This window comes from Meriones unguiculatus, chromosome 19, assembly GCF_030254825.1.
Source record: "Meriones unguiculatus strain TT.TT164.6M chromosome 19, Bangor_MerUng_6.1, whole genome shotgun sequence".
Taxonomy (NCBI): Eukaryota; Metazoa; Chordata; class Mammalia; order Rodentia; family Muridae; genus Meriones; species Meriones unguiculatus.
This window is the reverse complement of record NC_083366.1, coordinates 68,468,545-68,495,257: the sequence shown is the minus strand read 5'-3', so window position 1 is coordinate 68,495,257 and position 26,713 is coordinate 68,468,545. Positions and strand designations below refer to the sequence as shown.

The window sequence follows — 26,713 nt, the reverse complement described above, 5'->3', positions numbered from 1 at the left end:
CCGTATGCTCGCTCCCTCCCGACCGCTGTGACCTCTGCCCCCGGGTCCCTCCAGCTGCGTGTATTAGGGTGACCAGCCCACAAGCAACCCCTTTCCCGGACACACATCAGCGTGTGCCCTCCGTCCTCAAGGTGGGAGCTCAGAGGACCAGCAGGAGTCTCTCTCAACCTCCACCTCATGACAGAGACCTATCGATTTCCCCCAGTCGGTGAGAGCCGCCTCCCCTCCGTCCCCGCCAAGGCTTCCGGGTTCTATGAGCAGTCCCCGCCGGACGCCGCCACAGCCTTCTGGGTACGCCTGGTGTTGCCTTGTGTCATCCTGCCTCTCGGGAGAAGGGTGTCTCGCCACCTTCCGTGTCGCATGGACAGCCTCGGTCGCTTCCTCTGTGTCAATAGTTGCTCACCTTGGAGGGGCGGCCGGGGCGCGACGGAAGGACGGATGCGTTTGTAAATTCTGGAGCAGCGGAAGTGCGCCCCGGGGCAGTCGGAGACCCGTTTTCAGCACCGACGGGGCGAGACAGCGACTCCGGCCGCGCTGTCCGTGGTCCTGAACACGGGCCGGCGCTCTGTGTCCGGATCTGATCGCAGAGTTCATTGTTAGGAGATTTGGGGAAACACCCTTGATGTTTTACTAGGTCACTCTTGCCCAGGTTGACCCTAGGGTTCACTATGTAGCCCAGGCTGGCTCGGAAGTCGGGGCTGCGGACCTGCCCTCGCCCCCTGAGTCCTGGGATTACAGGCAGTGGCCCTACTCCCGGCTTTCCCTGTGGCTTTTCAATCCTCACTTGCCATCTAGATTTTCTTATTGTGAAGGCAAGTGATCAGCTAAGTAATGGCTCCCACAACATCAGCTCGAGGGCGGGGCTGCAGGAAACGACCTGTATAAATTTTCAATCCCAACCTGACTAGGGAACAGCGTGAGCACAAACAAGAAACTTACCCGGATTTGGGGGGAAAAAAATGTGGATAGATAGTCACTGCCCTGACTGGCTGCACACGGAGTCGCGGGCTTCCCTGCGCCAACTTTTAGCTCTCCGGCTCTGCTAAGAGCGTCGCTCGCCTTGCTTATCTAGCAGGTGGCTTCAGGGTCGGGCACGGGATCTCATCGCTTCCAGCTCTCACAGCTCCGAGTGGGAGGGTCCCACTCCCCTGTCAGTTGTAGAAGGAGACGCGTCCTCACGCCTTCCCAGTTCACTCCAGTGGAGCCCGGCCGCCTGCTGCGGGGAGGCGTCGACCGGGCCCATTTCCCAGACCCAGAAACTGAGGCTCCAGGAGGTGAGAGGGCTGGCTGGGGAGGACCCGGGGGGAGGAGGACCGGGCATCCCCTGAGCAGAGGGTGGGCGGACTCCGGGTGGGGAGGCTGCCGCGCCAGGACGCCGCGCGCCTCCCGCCCAGGGCGGCCACTCGCCGGCGCGTGGGCGGCGGCGAGACAAAGGGCGGGGGCGGGGCGGAGGGGCGGAGGGCCCGGCCGAGCCGGGCTCAGGGGCCGCGGCGCCCGCGGGGCGCCCCGGCGAGGAGGGCGGCGTCCGCCGGCCCTCGCGCGCCCCCGCGGCGCCCCCCTCGCGGCTCCGAGGGCGCCCAGCGCGCATGCCCGGGGCGGGGCGCCCAGCCGAGCGGGGACTGCGCGGAGTCGGGCGCCCGCCAGCGCGGCCGGAGCGGCGGGGAGCCCTGCGCGGCGCCGAGCGGGGCGGCGAGCGGCCGGCGCGGGTGAGCGGCGGGCGCGCGGGGGGCGGCGGGGCGCGCGGGCCGGGGGCCTGGGCGGCGGGGCGCGGCGGGGGCCCCGGCCGCTGACGTGGGCAGGCCGCCCCGCGTCCAGCCCCGCCGCTTTGTTCCACGCCGCGGGGCGGGAGGGGACGGTTCCCGCCACCGGGGGGAGGGGCCGCGTCCATTGATTCATCCCACCCGCACACACCCAGGGCGCCACACAGCCCTGGACGGGCTCACACCGCTCTCGATTCCGGGGACCTCATTTTTTTTTTTTTTTTTTTGGACGAGGCCACAGGTACACACACGCACACGCACACACACGCAGCCATGGTCTCTGGTCATTCCATCAGATTCACACATCCGGCCACCTGTGCACCCGCCAGGGCACGCACGGGGGGCTGCGCACTCTCAGCATCCGCCCGCGAGGACCCCGCTCGGCATGTCCTCTCTGCTTCTGCCCCTCCGGTCCCCTACACCCTGGAGCCGGCGGTGACCCTGTGCACACACTCGCTTTGTCTCGAGCTTGCTCTTCAACCCACACTAGCACAAGATTTGCACACCCTCGAACGGCCATTCCTGCCGGCCTGTGGATTGGTGATGAACGGATGGACAGATGGTCTGGGGAGTGTTTCTCAGGGAAGGCCTTTTGTTGTGGACTCCTCCACCTGCAGCGGTTGGCAGGGGGCTTGTCGCTGTGGGGGCGCTGGGGGGTGAGGGGACAAGTGGCAGAAGACTGGGGTTTTCAGTCACACTCACGGCCATGCACAAGCCTTTGTCAGCCTCGTTACCATAGCAGATGTTTGCAGGTGCCTGGCAGCTCTGGCCCTGCCTGGGGGCGTAGCGCTGACTCCAGGCCGGGAAGAAACCCTGGAGGAAAACGGGCGTCCGGGCTAGCCCTGTATGTCCACGTTCTATGGAGTGCCCTGCCTGTCGGCCTGCCAGCCAGACACAAGGGCCTGTGCACACACTCAGGCTAGCTCTCCCAAGGTGAGACTGGAAAGGCCGAATGACAGATGCACACGCCCACAGGGTCCCAGTGGCCCCCGCAAGGCACAAATGCACAGGCCATTCAAAGCACACCTAGCTCTTCTTGACTAGGACACAGGAGCCAGGCCCTGGGCCCAGCCTGGCCTCCGCTGGCCAGTCCTCCACAGACTGTCCACTTACTCAAGGTGGCCCACTCACCTAGGTGCTCAAGTCAGCCTGCTCCCTATACTGCTTGCACACTGCCACTGTGAGAGGGGAGAGAGGAGAGACCCTAGAAACCAAAGGGCTGGTTAGCCTGGTGTGCAACCGGAAGCCCTGGGGAGTCAAGGACTGACGCCCGAGGCCGCCCTCTGACCTCCACAGGTGCCGAGAGTGACCACATGCACTCAGAGAGTAAAGGAAGAAGCCTAGCATTAGCATCTAGGTGTGGCCTGGCAGACTGGGGAGAGAGAACCCAGGCTTCCAGCTCAGACCCAGCTGATTGATTGTGAATCCCGGTCATCCTGTCCTGGTGGTCTTTCCCCCTGACTTTGGTGTCCTCATCCGTGGCACAAAATGACAAGGGACCCCATTGTGAAATTGTCACAGATGGAGTCTAGATGCTAAAATGAGCCTTCGAGTGCTGGGTCAGGGCTGAGCATGCAGTGGGCTGCCAGTGGAGGTGTGTCCTGGTGGCAACGTGGGGGAGGGGTTGTGGAATTCCAGGCCAGGGCTGCCTTAGGGTGGTGGCTGGAAGCCACTGAGACTTCCTCCCACTCCAGGAAGGAGCCAGCAGACCCGAGAGAGGTAGACGCTGGGATTTGTCCCTGGGCCATTGGGATGGGAGTCCCAGCGTGGAAAGCCACACACAAAGTCACAGAACCAGTCAGCGACGGAGCTGGGCTTTACCCAGGTCTAGCCGAGCTGTCTGGTCCCTGTCCAGTCCCTGTCCTGTCCCATCTCAGAAGCTGAGAACTTGGAGCTGGGAACTGGGGCACCAATGCCTGCAGGCTTTACGAAAGGGGCGTGTCAGCGCCCGGCCAGGCCTGCCCATCACACTTTCCAGCTTTCTTTTCAGGTATGTGCCACTGCCTGACAGGTGGGGGGCTCTGCACGCAGTGAGCGCTTGGGCAGAGGCATTGTGAGGAGAGCGTCAAAACTTAGAGGCTTCGATGCAGGAAAGTAGCTACAGGAGGGGCTGGCGATAAGGAAGTGTGCGAGCCCAGTGCTGGCTGGCTCCAGTGTGCAGGGCACCACGGGGAGAGCTGGGGTGGCGGCTGCTCGCCTCCCGTAGGCGCTCTGTTCGGCTCCAGCTGGCTGCAGGAAGCATGCTCAGCCTGCCAAGTTTTACTTTGCCAGGATGACCTGATGTCAGTTCTGCACATGGACTCCACCAGTGTTCAGATGTTGACTCGTGTGTCCCTTTATTTCACACTGACTTAAGGGATGGGGGGAGGTGATGCCCTAAACCCCACTTTTTAAAAAAAAGCTCTGGAGAGCCAGAAGGTCCCTGAGCCTCCCTGGCTGGCCAGCCTAGCCTTCCCAGTGAGTCCCAGGTCCCAGTGAGAGACCCTGCCTCAAAGACCAAGGTGGACAGCTGCTGCAGAACACCCAAGGTTGACCTTTGTTGTGTCTCATACACACACACACACACACACACACACACACACACTGATTTTAAAAATAATAATAATTTGTTAGCACTGTGGGCCAAACCAGCATGTCCTAAAGCCAGATTTTGCTGAATTTTGTCTCTGCTGCAACCATTTCAGACTCAGCCCCCCGCCCCCACCCCCTCCTGCGAGCACAGCTGGGCTCTGACAGGCTGAGTACATAAAAACAGCCTTGCCATGTACACAGCCTGGCCCTAACGTGAGCAGAGCCGCACACACCCCTCATCTTCTCTAATACTCCCAACAAGCCTGCTAGGGAGGGAGGCATGGGGCCGGTTTGGGGCGTGGGGGTTCGTGAGAAGGGCCGTGCTGTTTGCACTTTTGGCCCGGGCCACACTCAGGAAGCAGGAGCTGGTGTAGGGGACACGGAGGGCTGGCTAGTGACCAGTGTGGAATGAGAAGTAGGGGCCCGAGGCAGCCCTCCCTCCTTTAGCCTTTTCTGACCCTTGCCACTGCTCTTCGCTCCGTCTGTAATTGCTGGACAGTTGTCAAAAGTCCTGGGTCCCAGCGGAGGACAGGCAGACCACGCTCTCCCCCGGAACCCGGATACTTTCTCTTGCCCACCTGCCCGGTCACTCTGGTTATAACATCCTCACCGATTCCCACAGCCCCAAGGACATGGTAGGTCAACAAAACCAGCCTGTACACTTGTTTTGTTTGGCCTCCATCGTATGCAAAAAAAAGATCCAATATTCAAAATATTTCTTAAAACCCGTATTTGTGACTTTTCCCTGTGAATTAAGGGACCTGCCACAGGGCAGTCACACACACTTGCTGCTTAGAGCACAGCAGTGTCCGCTCAGTGCCCGTAGGCTGAGTCCCAGCGCCCAACAGTGCTGCCACTGCCTTTCCCTCCGGTGTCTTCCCTCTCTGTCCCAGCTCTCCGCCAGCCTCCCCACCTTTCCATGCTGGCCCAGGGGCCGGGGCCTTCCGTGGCTGGGTGACAGAGCAGCTGTACCAGGAACGGCACGGCCTGTTTTCTGCAGCGTGTTGCCCTCTGCCCACTCTTGTGTGTATCTGAGGTCGGGGCCCCGGCGCATAGACTCTGCAGCAAGTGCTGCACGGGCGGGTGTGTTCTCCTCTGCCCCAGGGGCAGGAACTGGGTGCTCTTACTGCTCTCTCCAGCTCCGTCACAGTCCCCGCCATGACTCCCAAGGGTGCTGGGTCTCCCTTGCTGCTTTCCAGGATCAAGGAGCAAGAGAAAGCAGACAGAGCCATCCAGGCCACCCATGCCCGATGCCCGTCTGCCCTCTGCACACTGTTGGCCCCACACCCCATTCCTGTGCTGATGAAAACCAGATCTGGTATTCAGCCAGGCCTCTCCTCTGCTGTAGACCTGTGTCCTACTTGACCATCACATGCACACGCACGCACACACATACACACGCACACACACATCCCATAGAGGTACCCAGTCCAGCTCTCTAATACCCAGGGCCCTGAGGTCCTGCACACCTGTGTGTCCACCCTCCCACGCCTCAGGCTGGAGTTACGGGGCATTCAGGGATGAACAGTATCCAGTGAGACCCACTGGGTCCTGAGGTCTATTCAGTAATGCCGGTCACACAAACGAGTGCAGAGTGACGGAAACCTTGCCAGGGCAGGAGGAAGAGGCTGTGGGACCCTGGGGAAGCTGGGGGCAGAGAAGGCGTCCTGGAGGAGGGAACATTGGAGCTGAGAACTAAAGCTCAATAAGACAGTCTGTCTAGGAAGGAAAGACTCCCATAGGAGAGGGCATGTGGAGACTGAGGAGGGAGGACACTGTGTGTGTGTGTGTGTGTGTGTGTGTGTGTGTGTGTGCCTATATGTATGTATATGCGTGTCTGTGTGTGTGTGTGTGTATGTATCTGTGTATATATGTGAGTCTGTGTAGGTATATGTGTGTGTATGTGGAATGTGTGTCTGTCTGTATATGTGTATATGTGTGAGTGTATGTGAGCCTGTAGGTATATAGGTGTGTGTCTGTATGTGTGTGTATGTTGAGTGTATGTGAGTCTGTGTGTGCATGGTAGAGGAGTGGGTAACAAGAGTTAAACAGCAGCAGAAAAAGGAGTGAGTGTGTAGGGCCTAGAAGCACATTAAGGAGATGGACTTGCCTTCACGCAGAACCATTTCACTTTCCTAGTTTCAAAAAGGCGCAGCCCTGCAAAATGGAGCGGGAGCCCCCGTCAGCTCCCAAAGTCTCAGCGCACACTCTCCTCACCTGTTTCTGGTGACACTTGTAGTTAGCCGCCTCCTGTGCTTTGTCCTGTGACGCAGAAGTGCGCAATGCGCCGGGAAGACGTAGGTGCACTGCCTTTATGCAGACAAAAAGGCACCTGCTTGTTTTGTTTGTTTGTTTTTCAAGACAGGGTTTCTCTGGGTAGCCCTGGCTGTCCTGGACTCTGTAGATCAGGCTGGCCTCGAACTCACAGCGATCCAACTGCTTCCCGAGAGCTGTGCGCCACCCCCACGCCCTGCTTAAAATAAACATTTTTATATATATAATATTTTATTAGTTCTTTGAGAACTAGGCACATGCATACAATGTATTTTCATCATATTCACCCCACTCTTCACACTCCTCGCCCTAACTCCTCTCGGATGCACGCCCACCCCCGTCTCAGATCACTGGAGTTCACTTTTAAGATTTATTTATTATAGAGCATTCTGCCTGCACGTGTTCCTGAACACCAGGAGAGGGCACCAGATTTTATTTTAGATGGTGAACCATCATGTGGTTGTTGGGAACTGAACCCAGGACCTTTGGAGGAACAGACAGTGTTCTTAACCTCTGAGCCATCTCTCCAGCTCCCAGAAAAACATTTGTAACTGACTATAGACAGTATGCTGCATTGCCTGTAGCATCTCAAGTTCACTGAGGCCTCATTGTATGAGGAGGCCACGGGGAGGTGCTGACCCTACTAACTACACCTCAGGCAACCACAGGAGCACCAACAGCGTCTCTCACAACGCAGCCCACTGTGACAGCTCACAGGCTGTGTCCACCCGCCGCCCAACTTCAGACACCACAAAGCACGAAGGCTCTTCCCCCCTCAGATCCGGCCTCACTCTGAAGAGGCCGTCACAGTGAAAGCTTTAGAGCTTTTATCCTGGGATTTCCTGCCTGTTAACAATCCCACGAGCGCCTGCGGGGCTTGCCACAGGCTCGAGTCCTGGTGGCCGTGCCGCGTGTCTTTGCTCCCCGTCACTCTCTGTGTTCCGGTGTGCAGTGGTCCGTGTGGATGGCTCTGAGAATTTGAGGCCACCCTGTTTGACAGAGTTCTAAGCCGGGCACACACAGTCTACGCAGTGAGACCCTGTCTCAAAAAAAAAAAAAAAAAAAATAGACAAGGTGGATGAAGAGTGACAACCAAAATTGAGATGGCAATTTTATGCGCCCAGGAAAGAGTGAAAGAGTAGACCACACAGGTACCTGGCAGGGGAAAGGCCCTGAGGGCACTGAGTGGGTTTCAAGGATCCATGGCGGAACCCAGAAATGGCACACAGAGAAGGGAGAGCAGGAGGAAATATCAGAAGAGGTAACAGAGACAGCAACCTTGGGGTCCCGTAGCCAGACAATGGATATTGGAAGGCAAATTCAGTTTATTTTGCTGATGAAAGCCAAGAAAGAGTCTAGAGCAGCCTTCCCCAACCTTCCTGACGCTGCAGCCCTGTACTGCAGTCCCTCGTGTCGTGGTGACCCCCACCGTATTGTAACTGATTTTGCCGCTGTTAGGGACTGTACTGCAAACACCTGATATGCAGGCTCTCCGAAATGTGACCCTGTGAAAGGGCCGCTGACTTCCAACCCACAGGCTGGGAACCGCCGCTCTAGAGATCTCGCCTGAGCATGGGCAAGGTGGTCTGGGGCGGTCAACAGCTCTGCTCATGCTGGCCGCTGCGTGGTTGATGACAGCTCTCCCACGTCCATGAGCCTGCGGACCCTCCTCCAGAATGCTTGCCAGGTGTCAGATTCAGCTCATCCCAAACCGCGGCCCCTCTCCCAGATCTCAGCCAGCACTGCTGCCCAGCGGGCCGCCTTACCCAGTGTTCTTCGGACCCGTCCCCCCCACACCCCACAGCCAGTTACCTCCCACCACCCCCTCTCGGCCAGGGGATCGCAGGGCGTCTCCTGCCTACATCACTGGAGCTGCCCAGGGCCCATGGGACAGGAGGGAGCTGTGGGAACGAATGAAGGACAGGGTGTGGGAATGAATGAAGGATCGCCTGAATGAGAGGCCCCTCAGCCAGCTCTCTCCTTTCAGGCCAGTTGCCACACTACCTCAGAGCAGTGTTTGAAAGCACACAACTGTGTCCCTTCCTTGACAGACCATTCACAGTTCCCCTACACAGACATAAACTGGTGGCCTACAGACATGTTTTCTTTGGCCCACATAGTGTTTGGGGTTTTTATTTAAATCTTGAATTAGTTAGCATATTTTACATCAAAGTCGGGGTTTTCACTTTAGACATAGAAGAGCTGTAGTTAGTTGCCAGGCTTCATTTCTCCAGGACAGCATCGGCTCCTCCGAAACACATGTCCTCCGTGGCCTCCGCAGTTTGCCACAGTTACACTGCACCTTCTTTTATATGCCACCTGCTTCCCTCACCCAAATGACCCACGTGACACAGTGAGGATCAAGTTTGCAGCCACGGGCCTTGAAGACAAGTGTGTCACTTCTGGAAGCGTGAAGTGAGGCTGACAAAGGTGGGGACACAACAGTGAAGTTAACAAAGATTGTAGCCAAGCTGTGGAGGGTCAGCCTGCCTGTCTGCCTGTCTGTCTGTCGAGGCTTAGTCTTACTGTGTTACCCAGCTTGGCCTCAAACTAGAAATTCTCTTGCCTCAGTATCCCAAGTGTGGGGGTACTGGCTTCTTGGATAGCTCTTGGGTGTAATAAAGCAGGCAGTCATAGGGTTGGGGTTATGTTTTTAGCTGAGGCCTTCTTGACAAGAGGACCAGATGGGGAATCCAGTGAGGGGCCTGGATAGTCCTGAGTTGTTCCCACTGGAGTGTCTCCTAAGCCCAAGTCTCTTTTCTGTGTTTCAGAAGCAGCCAGCTGTGTGTGGAGTTCAAACATGGCTCTGAGGGTAGGTGGCCAGTCCTGAAGACCCAGCCTGGCTCCAGCTGCTCCAGAAGGACTCCAGCCCCCCAAGACTCCTCTGCTCCCCACAGGATGGGAGCCTGGGCACTAGGGACCCGGTCATGAGGGGCTGCTGCTCCTCCCCAAAGGCCATCCCTGCACCCCCAAGGAATACCATTGACCAAAGCCTAGGCATGGACTCTAGTCACAGCAATCCCAGTGGGGCTGGGCACGGGGCCTCCTGCTCTGATAGCCCTCCTGGGGGCTTGGCCTGTCCCTCTCCTACCTGCAGTCCTCTCCCAGAGACAGTGGGGGCACATGGGGCCTTGACCTCACCAGCCTCTGAAACAACTTTATTTGGGAAGCAAGAGCCCACGTCCTCAGCAGAAGCTGCTCCCACAGCCCCAGAGAACAGAAATCCTGTGTTCTTGGAGAAGATGGATTCCAAATCCTTGATGAAGACAGATTCTACTTCTATGAGAAAGGAAGAGGCTGGGTCTTTGAAGAAGGAAGAGTCCTCATTGATTGGAAAGGCAGAGCCTGAGATCTGTGGAAAGAAGGAACCTGGGACTGTGGGAAGGATGGATTGCACAACTCTAAGGAAGGAGGACTCCAAGTCCTTGGGAAGAGGAGGTGCAGTGTGCTCCAGTGAAGTGGATACAGTGTCCCCAAGAGGGGAAGGCCCTGGATCTTTAAAAAACATAGAGGCTCTGTCCTCAGGCAAAGTGGAGCCAAGAAAGGAGGACCCCATGTATTCCAAAAGAGAGCACCCTGGACCCACAGGAGAGGGAGAGCTTGGGTCTTTGGGAAAAAAAGACATTGAAGCCCCAGAAAAGGCAGAGCCTGCATCCACAAAACAGACAGATGCTGGGTTCTCGGGAAAGCTAACGCCAGGATCCGAGGGCAAGACAGAGCTTGTGTCCTCAGGGACAGTGGCTCCTGGGACCTCCAAAAAGATGAATCCTGAATGCTCAGGAAGGGCAGATCCTGCTGCTGTAGGGAAAGCAGAAACTTTGTCCTCTGCAAAAGAGGACCCTCCGCTTCTTGGGAAGACAGGCCCTGCTTCCTCAGGAGAGCGTGGGCCTGTGTCTGCGAGAATGACAGAAACAGTCTCTGTTGGGCAGCCTGAAGGTGTGTTTCCAGCAAAGATGGACCCCACATCTGTGAACAGTTCAGGACCTTCAGGCAGTGCGGACCCAGTTTCCTCAGGAAACGTGGAACTTGTGTCCCCAGTGAAACCGGAACACTTGTCTTCTGGGCAGGCGGCACGTGTGTCCTTGGTGAAAACAGAAACCCTATCCTCAGGAAAGGAGGACCCAAGGCCCTCCGAAAGGGTGGAGCTCATGACTGTCGCAGGAAACATAAAAACGTCTCAAGAAGGGAACCCCAAGTCTTCAGGAAAGACAGACCCCGTGTCTTCAAGTTCAGGAGATGCCAGGCCTCTGGGGACCTGGGGGTCCCTGTCTGCTGCAAAAGCTGAGGCAATGAGCGAGGGGAAAGGAAGCCCGCAGTCCTTAGAGAAGCCAAGTCCTAAATCCGCCTCGGAGAAAGCTGATGCCCTCGATCTCAGCACGGTGGGCTGTGCAAGCCAGGGAAAGGCAGAAACCGCTCCCTCTGGACAAGCCCAGGGAAAGGCAGAAACCGTTCCCTCTGGACAAGCGGGCCCCACGACTTTAGGAAGAGAGGTCCTGACGAGTTCAGGAAAAGCAGCGTTGGTGTCCCCAGGGAAGGTGGATCCCATGGCCTCAGAAGGAGCAGAAGGCATTCCAGAGCTGAAGGATTCAGAGAAGAGGAATCCTGGGAACTCCACGAGGGTGGACGCCAGGGCCTCGGGCAGTGCTGAGCCCAAGTGTGAGGTCAAGGTGGTGACCCAGCTTCCCGACGCCCCATCCCCGGGAAGGGTGGAGGCTCCTGCTTCGCAAAAAGAACAGCCACAGTGGCCCGGGAAGACGGATGCCTCGGGGAAAGCGGACCCCAGCGCTTCTGTGGGGCCGGTGTCCCTGGGGAAGGCCGACTCTGCGCCTCCATCTAGAAAAGCAGAGTCTCAGACCTCGGCCCAGGCCGCGGCTCTGGCTCCGGAGAAGGCCGCGTCCTCTCTCAGGCAATCGGATGGTCCACCGTGCAGCTCAGCCCAGCTTCGGGGTGACGAGCGGCGCCAGGAGCCGGGGCCCTCTGCCAGCACCGGCCAGAAAGACCTAGGGGCCTTGGCGGCCGCGAAGAGCCCCCGCGCGGAGGGGACAGCGCCCCCGCCGGGGCCACGGACTCGCGACAACTTCACCAAGGCGCCGTCGTGGGACGCGGGCGCACCGCCGCCGCCGCGGGAGGACGCGGGCACGCAGGCCGGCGCGCAGGCTTGCGTCTCGGTGGCGGTGAGCCCCATGTCCCCGCAGGACGGCGCGGGCGGCCCGGCCTTCAGCTTCCGCGCGCCCAGCCCCGCGCCCGGGCCGCCCGCGCGCCGGGACGCCGGCCTGCAGGTGTCGCTGGGCGCCGCCGAGACGCGCTCGGTGGCCACCGGGCCCATGACCCCGCAGGCCGCCGCGCCGCCCGTCTTCCCCGAGGTGCGGGTGCGGCCCGGCTCGGTGCTGGCCGCCGCCGTGGCGCCCCCGGAGGCGGCCGAGCCGGTGCGCGACGTGAGCTGGGACGAGAAGGGCATGACGTGGGAGGTGTACGGCGCCTCCATGGAGGTGGAGGTGCTGGGCATGGCCATCCAGAAGCACCTGGAGCGCCAGATCGAGGAGCACGGCCGCCAGGGGGCGCCGGCGCCGCCGCCCGCCGTCCGCGCGGGCCCGGGCCGGGCGGGCTCCGTGCGCACCGCGCCCGCCGACGGCGCCGCCAAGCGCCCGCCCGGCCTGTTCCGCGCGCTGCTGCAGAGCGTGCGCCGGCCGCGCTGCTGCTCGCGGGCTGGACCCACCGCCGAGTGAGCCGCCCGCGTCCGGTGGGCCCCGGTTTCCAGCCTTCTCAGGCCCCTGAAGGCTGCGTCCGCCCCCACCACCCCCGCGGGCGGCAGGCCTCCGGGGAGCGGGCAGCAGCCTTCGGGGCTTCTTTCCAGTCACTCCCTTCCCCGACACTGACGGAACCCGGTTTTCCGGTCCCCTTGTGGCCGCGAGCCCGCACACCCAGCCCTGACAACCCCGCCCTGGTACCCTCACAACCCTCGGCCCCACTCCCCAGGGTAGCTCCGGGAGAGCACGGGGCCTGCCCCCACCCCTCCACCCTAGAGCTGAGGCGGGCTCCCAAGATACCCAGACTGGTGCTTCGAGGCCCCCGGAGGGCCAGGTCCCCAGAGCTGGGAAAGACTGCATGCAGAACTCAAGCGTTCTTTCACGTGGGCTAGAATTGACTAAGGCCGCCAGACAGGCAGACTCTGGGGGAGGCTGGCGGGAGGGGGAGGGGAGGGTCCCCACACGGTGCTGGCCCCACGGCCAGGGCATCTGTTGCATGCTGTTGGTAGTCTAACCCCCGTTCCCGTCTCCCCCGCCCAGCCCAGCATCCTAGCCCTATCCCATCCCCTACCCAGTCACTGTGCAGGTGGAGGCCAAAAGCCAGGAGCACCCTGGGGCTCAGCTGAGAAGGGATTCGTGGGAAGGTCGGGGGTCCTAGGCAGGACTGGAGATCATTGGAAGGTCTCAGGCCGCTGGCTGCCTGGGTGACAGCTGGTCTTGGGTGTTGGGAACAGGACGGTTGGGGGCTGTTTGACATCACAGTTGTCTTTTAAAGGTCCCCCTTATCCCTCTCCTCCCCCACCCCACAGCGCTGTGAGCCCTAACAAGTTCCTTGTAACCACTCAGTGCCCTGGTCCCCATCCCTCTAGCCTCAGTTTTTGGCTACTAACTGTCACAGTACACATTGGTAATAAAACCTTTCCCCAACTCTTGTCAATGATTGCAAGTAAAGCAAGGCCAGAATATATTATATTTAGGGGAGGGCAGGAAGTACAGTGCAAGCTTGAGGAAGGAAGGTTTCCATCACAGGTCTGTGGTGTCCAGGCCAGGGTTGGTGAAGGACACATCCCTCTGCTGCTGTCCACTGGCACCTGCCATCCTTCCTGGAAGCACTGCAGTCAGGGGCTCCGGGTCTGGTTCATGGGCGGCATGTGGAAGCGACTTCTGGAGACACAGGGAGGGTGAAAATGGGTTCTCTTCCCAGAGCCCAGGACAGCCAACAAGCCTGCAGACTCGTCACCAGGTGGCTCCCTGCTGGAGTGTGTCATCCCCACTCCTAGGCTCACTCTGCCGGGGCCTGGCCATGTGTCAGGCAAGATCCATCACCTCCCTGACGTCGCCATAGAAGCCCTGCTGCAGGAAGTGGAGACCTGGCGTCCTCCTCGCCAGGAAGAGGCAGGACTTGGTTCTGACGGATGTCCGAGGTACGATACCAGAGTCTGCTAGAATTTGTCATCTGCTGTCTCTTCCAGAAATGTCACCCAGGATTATACTTGCACTCAGCATGGCACTCACACATCTCTGCCATCCTTCCTCTTGCCCTCCCCCTGTGGCATCACACACACAGCCCACCACTCACACATTCCTCCTCACAGACACACCTTCCTGTGGGAGGGACAGCCCAGGCTAGGTTACTCTGCTTCAGTGGCTGCTTCCCCTCCCCCACAAGGCCAGAGCCCCATGCCACCCCTGCCTTTCCCTGGATACTATAAGGGCGTTTTCCAGCTGGGGCTGTTACCATCCCTGGCAGACAGGGTAGCAGCCGAGAGCCCTGAAGGGGTCAGTCAGTCTGTGTTACAGACCCTGAGCCCACAGCAACTGACATAACACCAAGTAATATGGTCCCGGCTGGGTCCCGAAGCCCAGAGACCTGACTGCCAGCTGCTCCTGTCCTGCAGGCTGCCTGGCTAAGCCAGACAGGCCCCTCTGGGCATCTGCATCCATGCTACTTGCTTGGCGAAGGGAGTGGGTGGGTCTGTGCACTTGGAGGTCTCCCGGTTGCTCACACCCTATATGGTGTTTATGGAGCCCTTCTAGGTCACGGCACTTGGGGATTGCTAGGGGAAACAAAACCTCCTTCCGTCCCCCAGCTGACCTGTCCCTCCTCTCTCTAGACTCTTCTCTCAGAAGTCTTGCTTTCTCCCAGCCCACAGGGTAATCAGGAACCCCTAACTTCACTCTTGGAGGGCAGCTCCACATTTCCCTTCTCTGGGCCCCGAACCTTTTTTTTTTTTTTTTTTTTTTTTTTTTTTTTTGCCTCAATTTTGTCTGAGAAGTTCACTGCAGTTTTTGACTCAAACCAACTTTACACAGTAATGAGCCACACACGGGTTGACTGGCGTGATGTCCACTCTGTGGGGCCCATTAGAGCCCATCCACATCAGACTTTGCATTACGATACATCTAGGCCCTTGTACGAGCCCAAGAGAAGCTTTGACCTGATCTAGCCAAGAAATGAGTCCTCTAGTTAGTGGTGGCAGCAGCAGCACCACACGCCTTTCATCCCAGCACTGGGGAGGCAGAGGCGTGCATCTCTGTGTTGAGGCCAGCCTGGTGCACAGAGAGTTCCAGGACAGCAGGGCTACACAGAAAAACCCTGTGTCGGAAAAAAACATTTTGAAGAAGAAGAGGAGGAGGAGGAGAAAAGGAGAAGAGAGGAGAGGAAAGGAAGAAGGGCTGGCGAGATGGCTCCATGGTTGAGAGCACTGTCTGCTCTTCCAGAGGACCAGGGTTCAATCCCCAGCACCACATGGCAGCTCACAACTGTCTGCAACTCCAGTTCAAGGGTATCCAACACCCTTACACACACACACACACACACACACACACACACACACACACACAGGCAAAACACCAATGCACACAAAATTTAAAAAGAAAGAGAAAAGAAAAGAGTCCTCAAGAGAAATAAAGATGGGTGCAAAGAACTGGCTGGTGTGACAATGCAAACGCCGGTTCTTTCCAAGAAAGGAATTATTGAGCTAATGGACTCCAAAGATCTTCTGCTCCTGGGGCTGGGGGTTGCCCCTAGAGAGACCTTCCTGACTTCACTGACCAGTACCAATGACTTCATTCTTCCTGGACACTAACATTGCCTGGAGAGTCAGGCAAGGCAGCATGCACCTATAATCCCAGCACTTGAGAGGCTGAAACAGGAGCATGGAAGGGCTAAGGCGGCCTAGGCTACATAGTATGACCTCATCACAAAACAGAACTAAAAACAAATCAAAAGCCCAATCGAGAAATGGGAATCCCCTGGGCCCTCAAGGTGAGTTCCTCGGGTAATTCTAAAAAAGAGCCCAGCTGGTGAGCTCTTGATCTCATCTGACCAACGTCATTTGGTCATTTATTGACCTCTCTTTTCCTCCTTTGCTACCTTTGCTCATCTCCGGTTTCTTCCTCAGCCACTAGCATTTGTGTAGTGACCATAGCTGGTCAGAACCAGTGTCTGCCTCCATGCTTTGGGCCAGGACTTTTTCTTCCCTTCTTGTTGTCGGGTTTTGTTGTTGGTTTTGTCGGTGGTGCTGGAGCCTGACCGCAAAGCCGTGTTCTACCATGATGCCCCATGCTTGCCCTGACCCCCGCCTCCACAGCAGCCTTGCAGAGCTGGTGTTTTAGTACCATTTCCACATGAAGATAACTGAGAGCCAAAGCAAGAAGCAGTCCCCGAAGGTCTCACCAGGGAGGACAGCCTCATCCATCCTGAATCCCACCCCTTCAGAGAAGAGTCTCAAGTCAGAAGCCCCAAGTACCAACCCAGCCCACAGCTTGCCTTGAATTCCTTGCTGTCTGTTTCCACATCCACAGAGTTTTCGTCCAGGGAATTGAGGCTACGGGAAAAGAGAGAGAACTTCGATTGTTAGCAGCTATCCCAACCTTCCCAGTCTGTGGCCTCGCCACCACTATTACCATCACTGCCGCCAGCATTGCCACCTACCCACTGTCTCCATCACCAGCAGCAGCAGCACCACTGCCATCCCAGTCCACACCTTTGCCATCACCACCGTTAACACTCCCGCCATTGCCGTCACCACCATGACTGCCACATCGCAACTCTCATCATTGCCACCACCATAATCATTACCGTCACCACCATCATCCGAGTTACCACGTCTGTCCCCTCTACCAACAGCCAGTCCCGTCGTGAGAGATGGTCACCTGTCATAGTCCAAGTCACTGGAAGAGAGGTACTCCAATCCCAGATCCTTGGTGGAGAGGTCCAGCACGGGGTTGGCCCTGGGGAGAAAGTTCGGTCAAGCAGCCGTGGCCCTCAGCCGGCTCCCGAGGTCTCTCGGTGCCCTCCGTGCTCACCGCTCAGTGTTGTACACGTTGGTCCCAGGGATGGCAGCCGCTGAAGTTGCCGCCTCTGTTGGTGTCTTCCGGGCCTCCTTGCCAGCCTTCATAGCCCGAAGCTTCCGGTGGTAGCTGTTGAAGCAGGAGGAAATCCCGGAAATCCCGTTTGCAACATACTCAACCAGGGCTGAACGCCCCCCCCCCCCCGCCCGACTGTGGCTTCCTGGGGATCCTGGCTGGTGATCGATCGTCTTAGCAGAATTTTGTAGGAAATGGAACCACCGGCAAAGGGAAGGTGTTGCCAACAGCCGCATGGGCAGCCAGCAGTAATACCCAGAGTAAAACCCCGGGAGGCTACCCACCCTGCTCCAGGAAGGGGAGATGGCAACACTTTGACTTGCTCGGCATCTCGACCCTAAATTCATGGAGAAAGCTAGTGCCAAGCCCACTCTGCAGGCAGGGAGTGGGGCTGGGGAAGGGGACTCACCCACAGTCTTGCACAAGTACCCTGTGCCTGACCCTAATTCTTGGTTCATTCTACCCACCCCCCAGCGGGGCCAGGAGAAAGCTGGAGACTGGGGGGGGGGGGAAGCAAGCCACACCTCTTCCGCACACACAGGAGGGCGGTGGTCATGATCACCAGGACCAGCAGCAAAGCCACGACCAGCCCTATGATGACACTGGTGAGCAGCTTCGGCTGGTCAGACTCCTGGCTCTCCTGGGAGCTCTAGGGAAGAGGGAGGGTGAGGGGGCTGTGGGAGGGTGAGGGGGCTGTGGAGCCATGCCCCCTCCCCACCTGCAACCTCTGTCCCGCCACACTCACCACCACTACCAGCCCCAGCTGCAGCAGCTGCCTCAGTGCCTCCTGGTCTTTCCGGATCATCCTGCCGTAGAGCCCTGCTTAGACCCCTACCCCAGGGTCGCTGGCTCCCCCGCTCCCCCACTCCCCCGCTCCCCCGCTCCCCCACTCTCCCTCCCAGGCCGCCCCACTCACGTGTTCAGCTCGGTGAGAGTCAGGGCTGACCCGTTGGGGAAGACAAAGTAGGCATCCAGGTAGGAGTGGGCTCGGGCCCTGGAAGAGACAAATAGCAGCCCAGGAAGGCCCCCCTCTAACCATGGGGTTCTTCCTCAGACTGGCTGCTGGGCTGGGACACTCACCGAGCCATAGTGTCTATGTTCTGGATCGTCACAACGTAGACAGAGGTCCTGGTCGCCTGAATGAGAGCCCTACAAAGGATGCAGGCATCACAGGTCCTTGGAGTGGGGGCCTTGCCCAGGACTGTGGCCAGGGCTGTGCCGCAGAAGTGGGAGTTGTGTGGATGGAGGGGGTGCTCGCTAAGTGGCTGAACCTCTACACGAATCAGATGTGGGAACCCTTCCTCTGGCAGGGCCTGGCTTCACAACTGTGCATGGTGGTTTTGCTCATGCCTCATTCTACCTTTGGCCGAGCGTGGGCTTCTGGCCCAGGCACAGGGTCAAAGATGGAGGCAAGTTCACACAGGGGTCAGGGATGGGGTCGGGAGGTGTTTCCTCCGGTTCTTCCCCAGGACCAGCCCCTCAGGCCCCGTTCCCACAGCCCCTTCCTGCACTTCCCAGACCTACGCCTTGATTTCCTCCACGTTGGCACCCACGTCCACCCTGTCGGTGGAGAACTGCAGCCTCACGCGGTAACTCTGATCCACAGTGAAGAGCTAGGGAAGAAGGGACATGCAGGGGGACATCAGGAATTCGGGGCAACCACAGGAGCACCAACAGCGTCTCTCAAAACGCAGCCCACTGTGACAGCTCACAGGCTGTGTCCACCCGCCGCCGCCCAACTTCAGACACCACAAAGCACGAAGGCTCTTCCCCCCTCAGATCCGGCCTCACTCTGAAGAGGCCGTCACAGTGAAAGCTTCAGAGCTTTTATCCTGGGATTTCCTGCCTGTTAACAATCCCACGAGCGCCTGCGGGGCTTGCCACAGGCTCGAGTCCTGGTGGCCGAGTGTCTTTGCTCCCCGTCACTCTCCATGTTCCGGTGTGCGGTGGTCCGTGTGGATGGCCCCCATGCCCTCACCACTCCCTGGTTCCTCACACCGGCGCTCTCTGTACCATCAGAGCGTGTGCAGGGACCTCCCCGGAGAGGGACTTGCTGGCTAAAACAGCGTGTGTTGTGAAAACACATGTGGAGCTTGACCCTTCCCCTTCCTAAAAGATTACAGCTGATTTGCTGCAGAATCTGGGTCTAGGAATAGTGTCACCAGGTGTTAAAAGATTATTCAGTCTTTCGCATTACTGACACGTACATGGAACTTACCCTGACTCTGATGTGTGGATGAGAACAACCAAGTCCCCACTGCTTAAAAGCGTGCGTGTGTGTGTGTGTGTGGTTTGTTATTTGTTTTGAGGCTAGGTCTCCCTCTATAGCCCAAGCTGGCCTCAAATTCAAGCTCTTCCTGCTTTTGTCCCCAAGCGATGGGATTACAGGTCCATTTGACAGTGACAAGCATTCTGGGTAAATATTCAGCAAAACACGCCTTCAATCTCAGCACTAGGGAGACAGAGGTGGGTGATCCTGTGAGTTCAAGACCAGCCTTGTCTACACAGGGGCTCCAGGCCAGCCAGGGTTACAACGTGAGAGCCTGTCCTAAAACAACAACAAAACGTACAAAGAAAGGAGACACATGAGACTGGCCGGGCACAAGGGGCGGGAGGCAGGAACAGCACTCACATTCAGCGTGGTCTGCGTTTCCAGGACGGGATCAATATCAGGCTCATCCCGGGCCTGGACTGTCACCTGGTATGTGCCTTGAAGGGTGGAGTCAAGGTTGGTCACCAGACTGTGAAAGAAGGAAAGACACAGCTCTGTTCTGGAACTTAGTCTGGGTCCCCACAGCCCGTCCAGAAGCCCACTGTGCCCCTTCCGGCACAGAGACCCTGCCCAAGGCTTGTGCTCCCCTCCTCCCCCAACCCACCCGGGCATCCATTGCCACATTACTAAATGGTGCCAATGAACAGGCCCGCTTCCACTGAGCGTATAATCTGGAAGGCCTGGACAGGGTTGGTGGTCCCATCCTTGGAAACAAAGTCAGCTTTCAGGATGGAGAACTGGATACTCCCATTGTCTTCTGAGTCCTCGTCTCTGGCCTGCAAGCAAGAGCCGTGTCTGGGTGAGACCAGGAAAGGCCTCTCCCTTACCATGATCAGACACTGCGGTTGCCACTCCAAATATGCACGTGTTTCTTCTATAGGTCTCACTGGAGAGTCCCGACTGTCCCGGGACTCACTATTTAGGCCAGAACAGTTTTGAACACTCTGTGATTCTCCTGCCTCTGCCTCACAAGTGCTGGGACTACACAGATGTACACGCTCCTGGCTCCTGACTCGGGCTTTGTAAAGATTGGTTCACTGTACGTCCACATTTTCATGTACCCCAATATAACAGATGACCTCCCAAAGTTCTTCTATGCGGAAACCTGCCTCACCCTCCACCTGACTGCCAGGCATGTACACACCCACTCATAAACACAGCCACGCTGGGCCTGAGGGCACCTACAGCATGCACCCTGCCTTTCAAGCCCTTACTCAGGGCTGACTGACACAGCCTTACATCCCCTAGCAGACCAGAAATGAACAAGCAGGAGGGACAGACGTCTTGGTTCATTCCGGTGCCTTTAAAGAGAATGCCCAGGCACACAGGGCCTCATGCTCAGGTAACCACTGGGCTTCAGGTTGCAAATACCAGTTAATTTTAAGAAGCACCAGTTCAGAACCGGATCTCTGTGAGTTTGAGGCCAGCCTGGTCTACAAAGAGAGTCTAGAACAGTCAAGCCAAGGCTACCCAGAGAAACCCTGAGTTGAAAAACAAATAAAACAAACAAATAAACAAAGGTAGTTTGGCCAAGAAGAACACTCAGTTGGCAAAATGCTTGCCACTTGGGCACAAAGGTCTGACCCGTATTTGGTCCCAGGACTGCTGTAAGAAGACTGGGGACGTGGGGACAGGTGGCTCTCTAGGGTCTGTCAGCCTAATAGGCAAACTCCGGGCTACTGAGAGGTCTAAGGAGCAATACCTTACACTGCTTCTCGCACACACGCGTGCACATACATCGCACACACACCACATACATCCATATGTAGATATGCACACATACATATATATAGACATATACACACACACATGCATAAATGTAGCACAGACAGGAGTCTGAACACACCCGCACACATGTGTCTGTGCACACATATAAAAGAAAGCAATCAAAGCCGTGACTGAATCAGGGCATCAGCGAGCGGTTGGCTGAGGGCTAGAAATTAACTGGGTTGAGTCTTGAAAGAACCTAGAAAGGGAAAAAATGCTGTCCCCAGGGAAGTCCTGTCCTGGAGGCCCCTCAGCGCTCCATGGGGAAGGCCAGGCCTTTCCAACCCGAGTGTACACTCATGTGGTGCTGGCCAGGAGTCACCCAGCCCAGAGGGGAAACTGAGCTGGGTGTGGTGGCTCAAGCCTTTCACTGCAGCACTGCAGTCACATTCGAAGCAAGCCTGGGCTACACTGCTGAGTCTACAATAGCCAAGGATACATCATCTGACCCAGTCTCATAACACACGCACGCGCGCGCACACACACACACACACACACACACACACACACACACAAAGAGGGAAGCTTAATCCCGCCATGCTCTGCTTACACACCCACATCTGTCATTGTAACAAATTGAAAGCATTGCTACAGTGGTGCCTGGGAAGCTATTTAAGCAGAGGAAACCCTTTTAATTTGCAACTGGCGATGAGCTCTCCATCACACTCAAGAAATCTGGCATCGTCAGGGAAAATGTAGCCTCCAAGCAGCGTTTCTGGCCATGAAATTTTTATGAATACTAAATTGAACAATTAGCAGAAGGGAAGGGCATCTGTTGGGCCACGGCTGCCACAGCCCCAGGCTTTGCAAAGCCCGTCATCGTAGCTGCGGTTGGAGCATCCCAGGGGCAGGTGAAAGGCCTGCATCCCTTAGTTCTGTCCCCTGGGGTCGCCGGATAATTGCTGGGGCTCAGGACTCACCTGGACAGAGGCCACCGGCTGGTTGGGAAACACAAGCTCCGGGATGATGACTAGAAATGTGAGCAGGAAGAGGTCAGTGCAGCCGGGACAGCACCCACCTGCCCAGCACTGTGCCAAGCGGAGTCCGCTCCCCCAGCAACCCCATAGCAGCTGTTCCCCAGGCTGTGGTCGGCAAGGCTGTCATTGTACAGAGGGGGAAACCGAAGCCCGAGGACGCAAGGCCTGCCTTCAAGCTGATACGGAGCTACAGCCTGGGGCAGAGGAGGGCCAGATCCCCTGTGGCCGGGAGCCGGTTCCCGGAGGTGGGGCAGGAGGGTGTCTGAGCTGTGTGTGGACGCAGCACGGTGCTGCCGGGTCTTGATGCTCACTCACCGAAGGTCTGGTTGTTAGGCAGGAAGTATGGAGCGTTGTCGTTCTTGTCCACAATGGCGATGGGCAGGCTCCCTGGGTAAATAAGGTCATGTGGGTGGAAGCGCTCAGCAAAGTCCTCACCCAGAGATCCTAGGCTGCAGGAGACTTTCTGCAGTCTGCTCCCGGGCTCCGCCTGCCCTGGGCTCATGCCTGCTCCTCAGGAGTCCTCTGGCTCTTAACGTTATTCCCACCCTCACGGCAGGCAAACGGGTAGTCAGAGCCACGCAAGAGAGGCAGTCCAGGAGTGGGCCTGGGTCTGCCCCAGCTGACCAGGGCATTTCATACATGGATGGGTATCAGTCAGGGGCAGCAGCCTTGGCTGCACAAGCAAGAGCCAGGGCTCCCTTCTTGACACACGTGAAAGTGCGTGCGTGCGTGCGTGTAAATATGAATGTCTGTCTATAGTAATATAGATAAGTGTGATGTATACTTTCCTACTTAGTTTTGAACCCCTGACCTCTGGACTTAAAGTGTGGTGCTTTACCAACTGAGCCACCTGAGGCTGTTCTTGTGATGTATACGTTTTTATGTCAGTTGGTCGTTTAAACACTCACTCTGAGTCAGGAGTAGAGACGAACAACCACAAATGTCAGCACTTGGGAGACTGAGGCAGGAGGATTATGAAGCTGAGGCCTACCTGGGCCACTGCCTACCTTCTGTTGCTCCTCTCCTTGGCTTCCCCATCTTTAAGTGGGGTGGGCACCACTAGCTCACGAGTTAGGCAGGGATAAAATGAGCAAATGCTTTAAGGTGCCCGGCACGGTGCCGTGCTATGCTCGCGGTTAGCAAGGCCCTTGCGCCTGTGTAGGGCGGGAGGGATGAGGATGCTGCTAGCTCCTGACAAAATGGCGGCCTTCCGTAGGTGCTTCCAGACATCCCACTAAACACTGAGCACATGCTCTCCCGCTCTCCACCTCCTGGCCAGTCCCCACCGGACACATGGAGAACAGAAGCCTGGAGAGGGTGTGGCCAGCGACATAGCTGGCAAGGGCCGGTGTGTGTCCACCAACAAGGCCCTCTCACCATTGCTGCTGTACGCCTCAAAGCCGTCATCTGTGGCAAGGTCGTGCGCCCGCACTACCAGCGTGACCAGGTGACAAGCCTCATAGTCGATGGCCTCGCTCTCACTGATGTACACAGAGCCGTTGGCAGCCACGGAGAACCAGCCGTGACACACACTGCCCACATCGATGCCAGCCTTGGTGCAGATGACGTCCAGCAGCTCTATCGTCAGCTGGGCGGTAGTATCCGGGTCCCAAGCTACCACCCGAGCCACCTGGCCATGCTGGGAGCCGTTCTCAGCCACAGAGATGCGCCGGAGCGAGTCTGCGTCCAGGGTAGGCGGCTCGTCATTCACGTCCAGCACCACCACAGTGATGTTGGCTACGGATTCAAGGCCCTGGGGCCCTGGGTTCTCGGCACTCACGTTCAGACTGAACAGGTTCTGTGTCTCATAATCCAAGCTCACGTCAGGGAGCAGCCAGAGGTGACCCTCCGCCCACCCCTGTCCCAGCACGCTGCCTCGGAGAATAAAGTTGCTGGCGCCTGTCCCCGACAGACTGAAGCTGATGCGGTTGTTGGCTTCTGTCTGGTCGGCGTCCCAGGCCTTCACTGTGCCCACCAGTACCCCTGTGGACAAAGGACAGAGCTTGGAGGGGCACCTGTGCGGGCCCCAGGCACTTGAGCCTGGTCCTATCATGGAGCCCTTAGCACAGGCTGTACTATGTGATGTCAGAAATGGGGTGTACTCCAGGGTATCCTCCTGCATGCACGCAACATGCTCGGATACATATTCCACCCCCACCTGTGTGCACAGCTGGCCACAGTGTGAGCACCAGCCAGCCAAGAGGGCACATACCCGGATCCCTCTCCTTCACGAAGAACTCGTAGGAGGGCTGGCTGAACACAGGCAGGTTGTCATTGATGTCCTAAAGAAAGAGGCAGGCCTGAGCCCTGGGGGCCTCGGCAGCAGGCGTCCCTCCCCAGAGCCATCTGAAAAGCCAGGGATAGCTCCACACCGATGGAGCCGTGGACTCCATCCCTCGGACAGCACTGCCCAGTTTCCGGATGTGCAGACACCCTTCCAAAGAAGGCCAGGGAGTGCTCCTTCTTCTCTTGTCCGCCCTCAGCCCGGGGCTACCCTAGCTCCACTTCCCAGAACTGGCCAAGGTCCCTGTGTGTGTCCCTATCTGGCTTAGCCTGGGCTCCCATTTCTCAGACATGGGACACCAGCTCTGTGACCAGCCGGAGCCCATCTTCTGTGCTCCTCCAGAGCTGACAGGTGCCTGGGGCACGGTCTGAGTACTCCAGCCTGCTGTCTGCTGGCAAACATGCATGCTTTGGTGGCCAGTTTTCTCTGTATAACCATAGAACGGACACAGCTCTAACTCATCAACAGGGGACCTCTGCTGGCTGAGGCGCATGCTCTGCCTCCTCAGACAAGCGTCACTGCTCCCCGCACAAGGCTGCTGATTTCTCATGGTCAGCCTGACTCCCACGGGAGTGGGTAAGACACCAGCTCTGAGGCCATCCCTCTCCTGTGGCTCTGGCGTCCTCAGGCTTCAGTGTCCTTATCTGAAAATAGGGTAGCCTCCAACACTTGCAACAAGAGCGTGGAACTCATGGAGGCAAGGGGACCCTTCGGTAAGTATAATTCTTCATGTCTCCTTTAGGATTGTGCTTTGTTCCCAGGGTGCCAACAAGTCCTAAATCTGCTTCCATGTCTGTATTATCCCTTCGGTCACAAGGTCTGCTATGTGGCCCAGCATCACCTAAAACTCTCAAGCACCCTGCCTCAGTTTCCCAAGTATTGAGATTATAGGTCTGCACCACCATGCATGGCCCCTGAGTTCCACCTCTTGGTGTGCTGGAGACACGACCTGAGCCAGCTTTACCCGCCCTTGGCCTTCGCTTGCCGGCAGTCAAGATGGTCCCAGACAAGACTTTGTGCGCGGCAGTCAGAGCCAAGGCAGCGAGTGCCCTCCCTGGGTGCAGCCTCTTCAGAACATCCCCCTCCATTCATGCTGGCCTCACCCCCAGTCACGCTGTCCTCGTCCCCAGTCAGTCACACTAGCCTCATCCCCAGTCACACTGGCCTCACCCCCAGTCACGCTGGCCTCGCCCCCAGTCAGTCACACTGGCCTCATCCCCAGTCACACTGGCCTCATCCCCAGTCACGCTGGCCTCACCCCCAGTCAGTCACACTGGCCTCACCCCCAGTCACGCTGGCCTCACCCCCAGTCTTTCTGACTTAAGGGCCAGGATTGCCAAGGGTGGCCCAGCTGAGTTCTCAACCTCTCCTGTACCATGCTGCACACAATAGGAAGTACAACTTGTGCAAGAATCAGGGAGCAAGGCTGTGTGAAAGCGCGCTACCCTACCTCCACAGTGATGGTGACATTGACTTCAGTGCTGAGGGAAGGCTCACCGCAGTCAGACACACGCACAGTTAGCACGATGCGGCCCTCCAGGGCAGGGTCAATGGCCTCTCGGTCCAGAGGCCCCACGTTCTGGAGGAGTCCCGTGTCGGGGTCTATGGAGAAGTTGTGGCTGTAGGGCCCCGGCAGCAGGCTGAAGAGCAGGCGGCTGTTGTTTGTACCTGGCTCGTCATCATCATAGGCCTGTGGACAGAGTGGGCTCCAGTCAGGCCCAACCCTCCTCAGCACGGGTCTGAGCGGCCATCAGCTGGAACAGGGAGACAGGCCACGGCTTCCTGCTGAGATGTGGAACAGGGAGACAGGCCATGGCTTCCTGCTGAGATGTGGGGCCAGAGCTTATGGGTCTCCAGATAACTGCTGGGTGAGCTGCTGGCAACTCTGGGCCTGAGCTAGACCCCGAAGAGGCCTGAGGTGGAGGTTCCCATAAATCTGACACCACAGAGAGGGGTGGGAGAGTACAGGCGGGGACTCAACAGGTTTTTTTTTCCTACTGTAAAAGCAAGAAATCCAAAAAAGACTCCGATTTTCCCATAATTGCTACAGCCAGTGTGCTCACTGTCTCTGTCACTTTCTACACACACACATGCGAGCTATTTATTTATCTAGAGACGTGATCTTATGTAGCCCAAGCTGCCTTCAAACGCACTATGTAGCCAAGGATGACCTCAACCTTCCGATCCTCCTGCCTCCACCCACAGAGGCCCAGGATCACAGGCACACACCGAGGCACTCTGTTTGTGTGGTACTGGGAATATGTCCTGGTGCTTTCTGTGCTGCTAGGCAAGCCCACTACCAACTAAATTACACCCTTATCCCAGTACTCTATTTTTCACTTTTAAGATTTAAAAGATTTTTTATTGTATGTTTGAATGGTTTTGCCTGCAGGCATGCAAGCACAGCATGTGTGTGCGGAGCCCACAGAAGTCAGAAGAGAGCAGCAGATGCCCTGGAACTGGAGTTTCAGACCGTTGTGAGCCACCACGTGGGTGCTGAGACTCAAATCTGGGTCCCCTACAGAGCAGACAGTTCTCCAACCTGCTGGGCCAGCCTCCTCCACCACCACCCCTTACACACACCCGACTTCATTTGAGACGGGGTCTCACTGTGTAGCCAGGCCTGGAATTCACAGAGATCTGCCTGGCTCTCCCTTTCGAAGGAAAGATCAAAGGTGTGCTTCCCCACA

General features: G+C 57.5%; 2 protein-coding genes across 3 annotated transcripts in view; one reads left to right on the top strand and one right to left on the bottom strand.

The window, feature by feature from the left end:
* The first annotated feature begins 1,135 nt into the window (after window positions 1–1,135).
* On the top strand, window positions 1,136–13,284 carry Gprin1 (G protein regulated inducer of neurite outgrowth 1). 2 transcript variants are annotated; one of them, XM_060372635.1, is made up of 2 exons: window positions 1,136–1,274; window positions 9,377–13,284. In XM_060372635.1, exon 2 carries the CDS (start codon window positions 9,533–9,535, stop codon window positions 12,329–12,331), a length of 2,799 nt encoding a protein of 932 aa, XP_060228618.1. In that variant the 5' UTR covers window positions 1,136–1,274; window positions 9,377–9,532; the 3' UTR covers window positions 12,332–13,284. The 2 variants fall into 2 exon arrangements, with proteins under 2 accessions (XP_060228618.1, XP_060228617.1); XM_060372634.1 differs by lacking the exon at window positions 1,136–1,274 and adding an exon at window positions 1,589–1,706.
* A 19-nt stretch (window positions 13,285–13,303) lies between these two features.
* The window catches only part of Cdhr2 (cadherin related family member 2), a 32,933-nt gene continuing 19,523 nt past the window's right edge, over window positions 13,304–26,713 (bottom strand). Inside the window, exons 17-32 of the mRNA XM_021627831.2 lie at window positions 25,474–25,713; window positions 23,952–24,021; window positions 23,117–23,722; window positions 22,055–22,126; window positions 21,683–21,732; window positions 19,623–19,771; window positions 19,356–19,464; window positions 18,248–18,336; window positions 17,804–17,872; window positions 17,640–17,717; window positions 17,469–17,529; window positions 17,248–17,372; window positions 16,664–16,777; window positions 16,511–16,588; window positions 16,125–16,182; window positions 13,304–13,516 (exon numbers count right to left, since the gene is read on the bottom strand). Coding sequence (XP_021483506.1) covers window positions 13,376–13,516; window positions 16,125–16,182; window positions 16,511–16,588; window positions 16,664–16,777; window positions 17,248–17,372; window positions 17,469–17,529; window positions 17,640–17,717; window positions 17,804–17,872; window positions 18,248–18,336; window positions 19,356–19,464; window positions 19,623–19,771; window positions 21,683–21,732; window positions 22,055–22,126; window positions 23,117–23,722; window positions 23,952–24,021; window positions 25,474–25,713 — 2,109 coding nt within the window. The 3' untranslated portion in view covers window positions 13,304–13,375. The remainder of the gene's footprint in view (window positions 13,517–16,124; window positions 16,183–16,510; window positions 16,589–16,663; window positions 16,778–17,247; window positions 17,373–17,468; window positions 17,530–17,639; window positions 17,718–17,803; window positions 17,873–18,247; window positions 18,337–19,355; window positions 19,465–19,622; window positions 19,772–21,682; window positions 21,733–22,054; window positions 22,127–23,116; window positions 23,723–23,951; window positions 24,022–25,473; window positions 25,714–26,713) is intronic.

Bases quoted from the DNA above. Each gene is read 5' to 3' on its own strand.
- Gprin1 (XM_060372635.1), top strand. From the start codon at position 9,533: ATGAGGGGCTGCTGCTCCTCCCCAAAGGCCATCCCTGCACCCCCAAGG.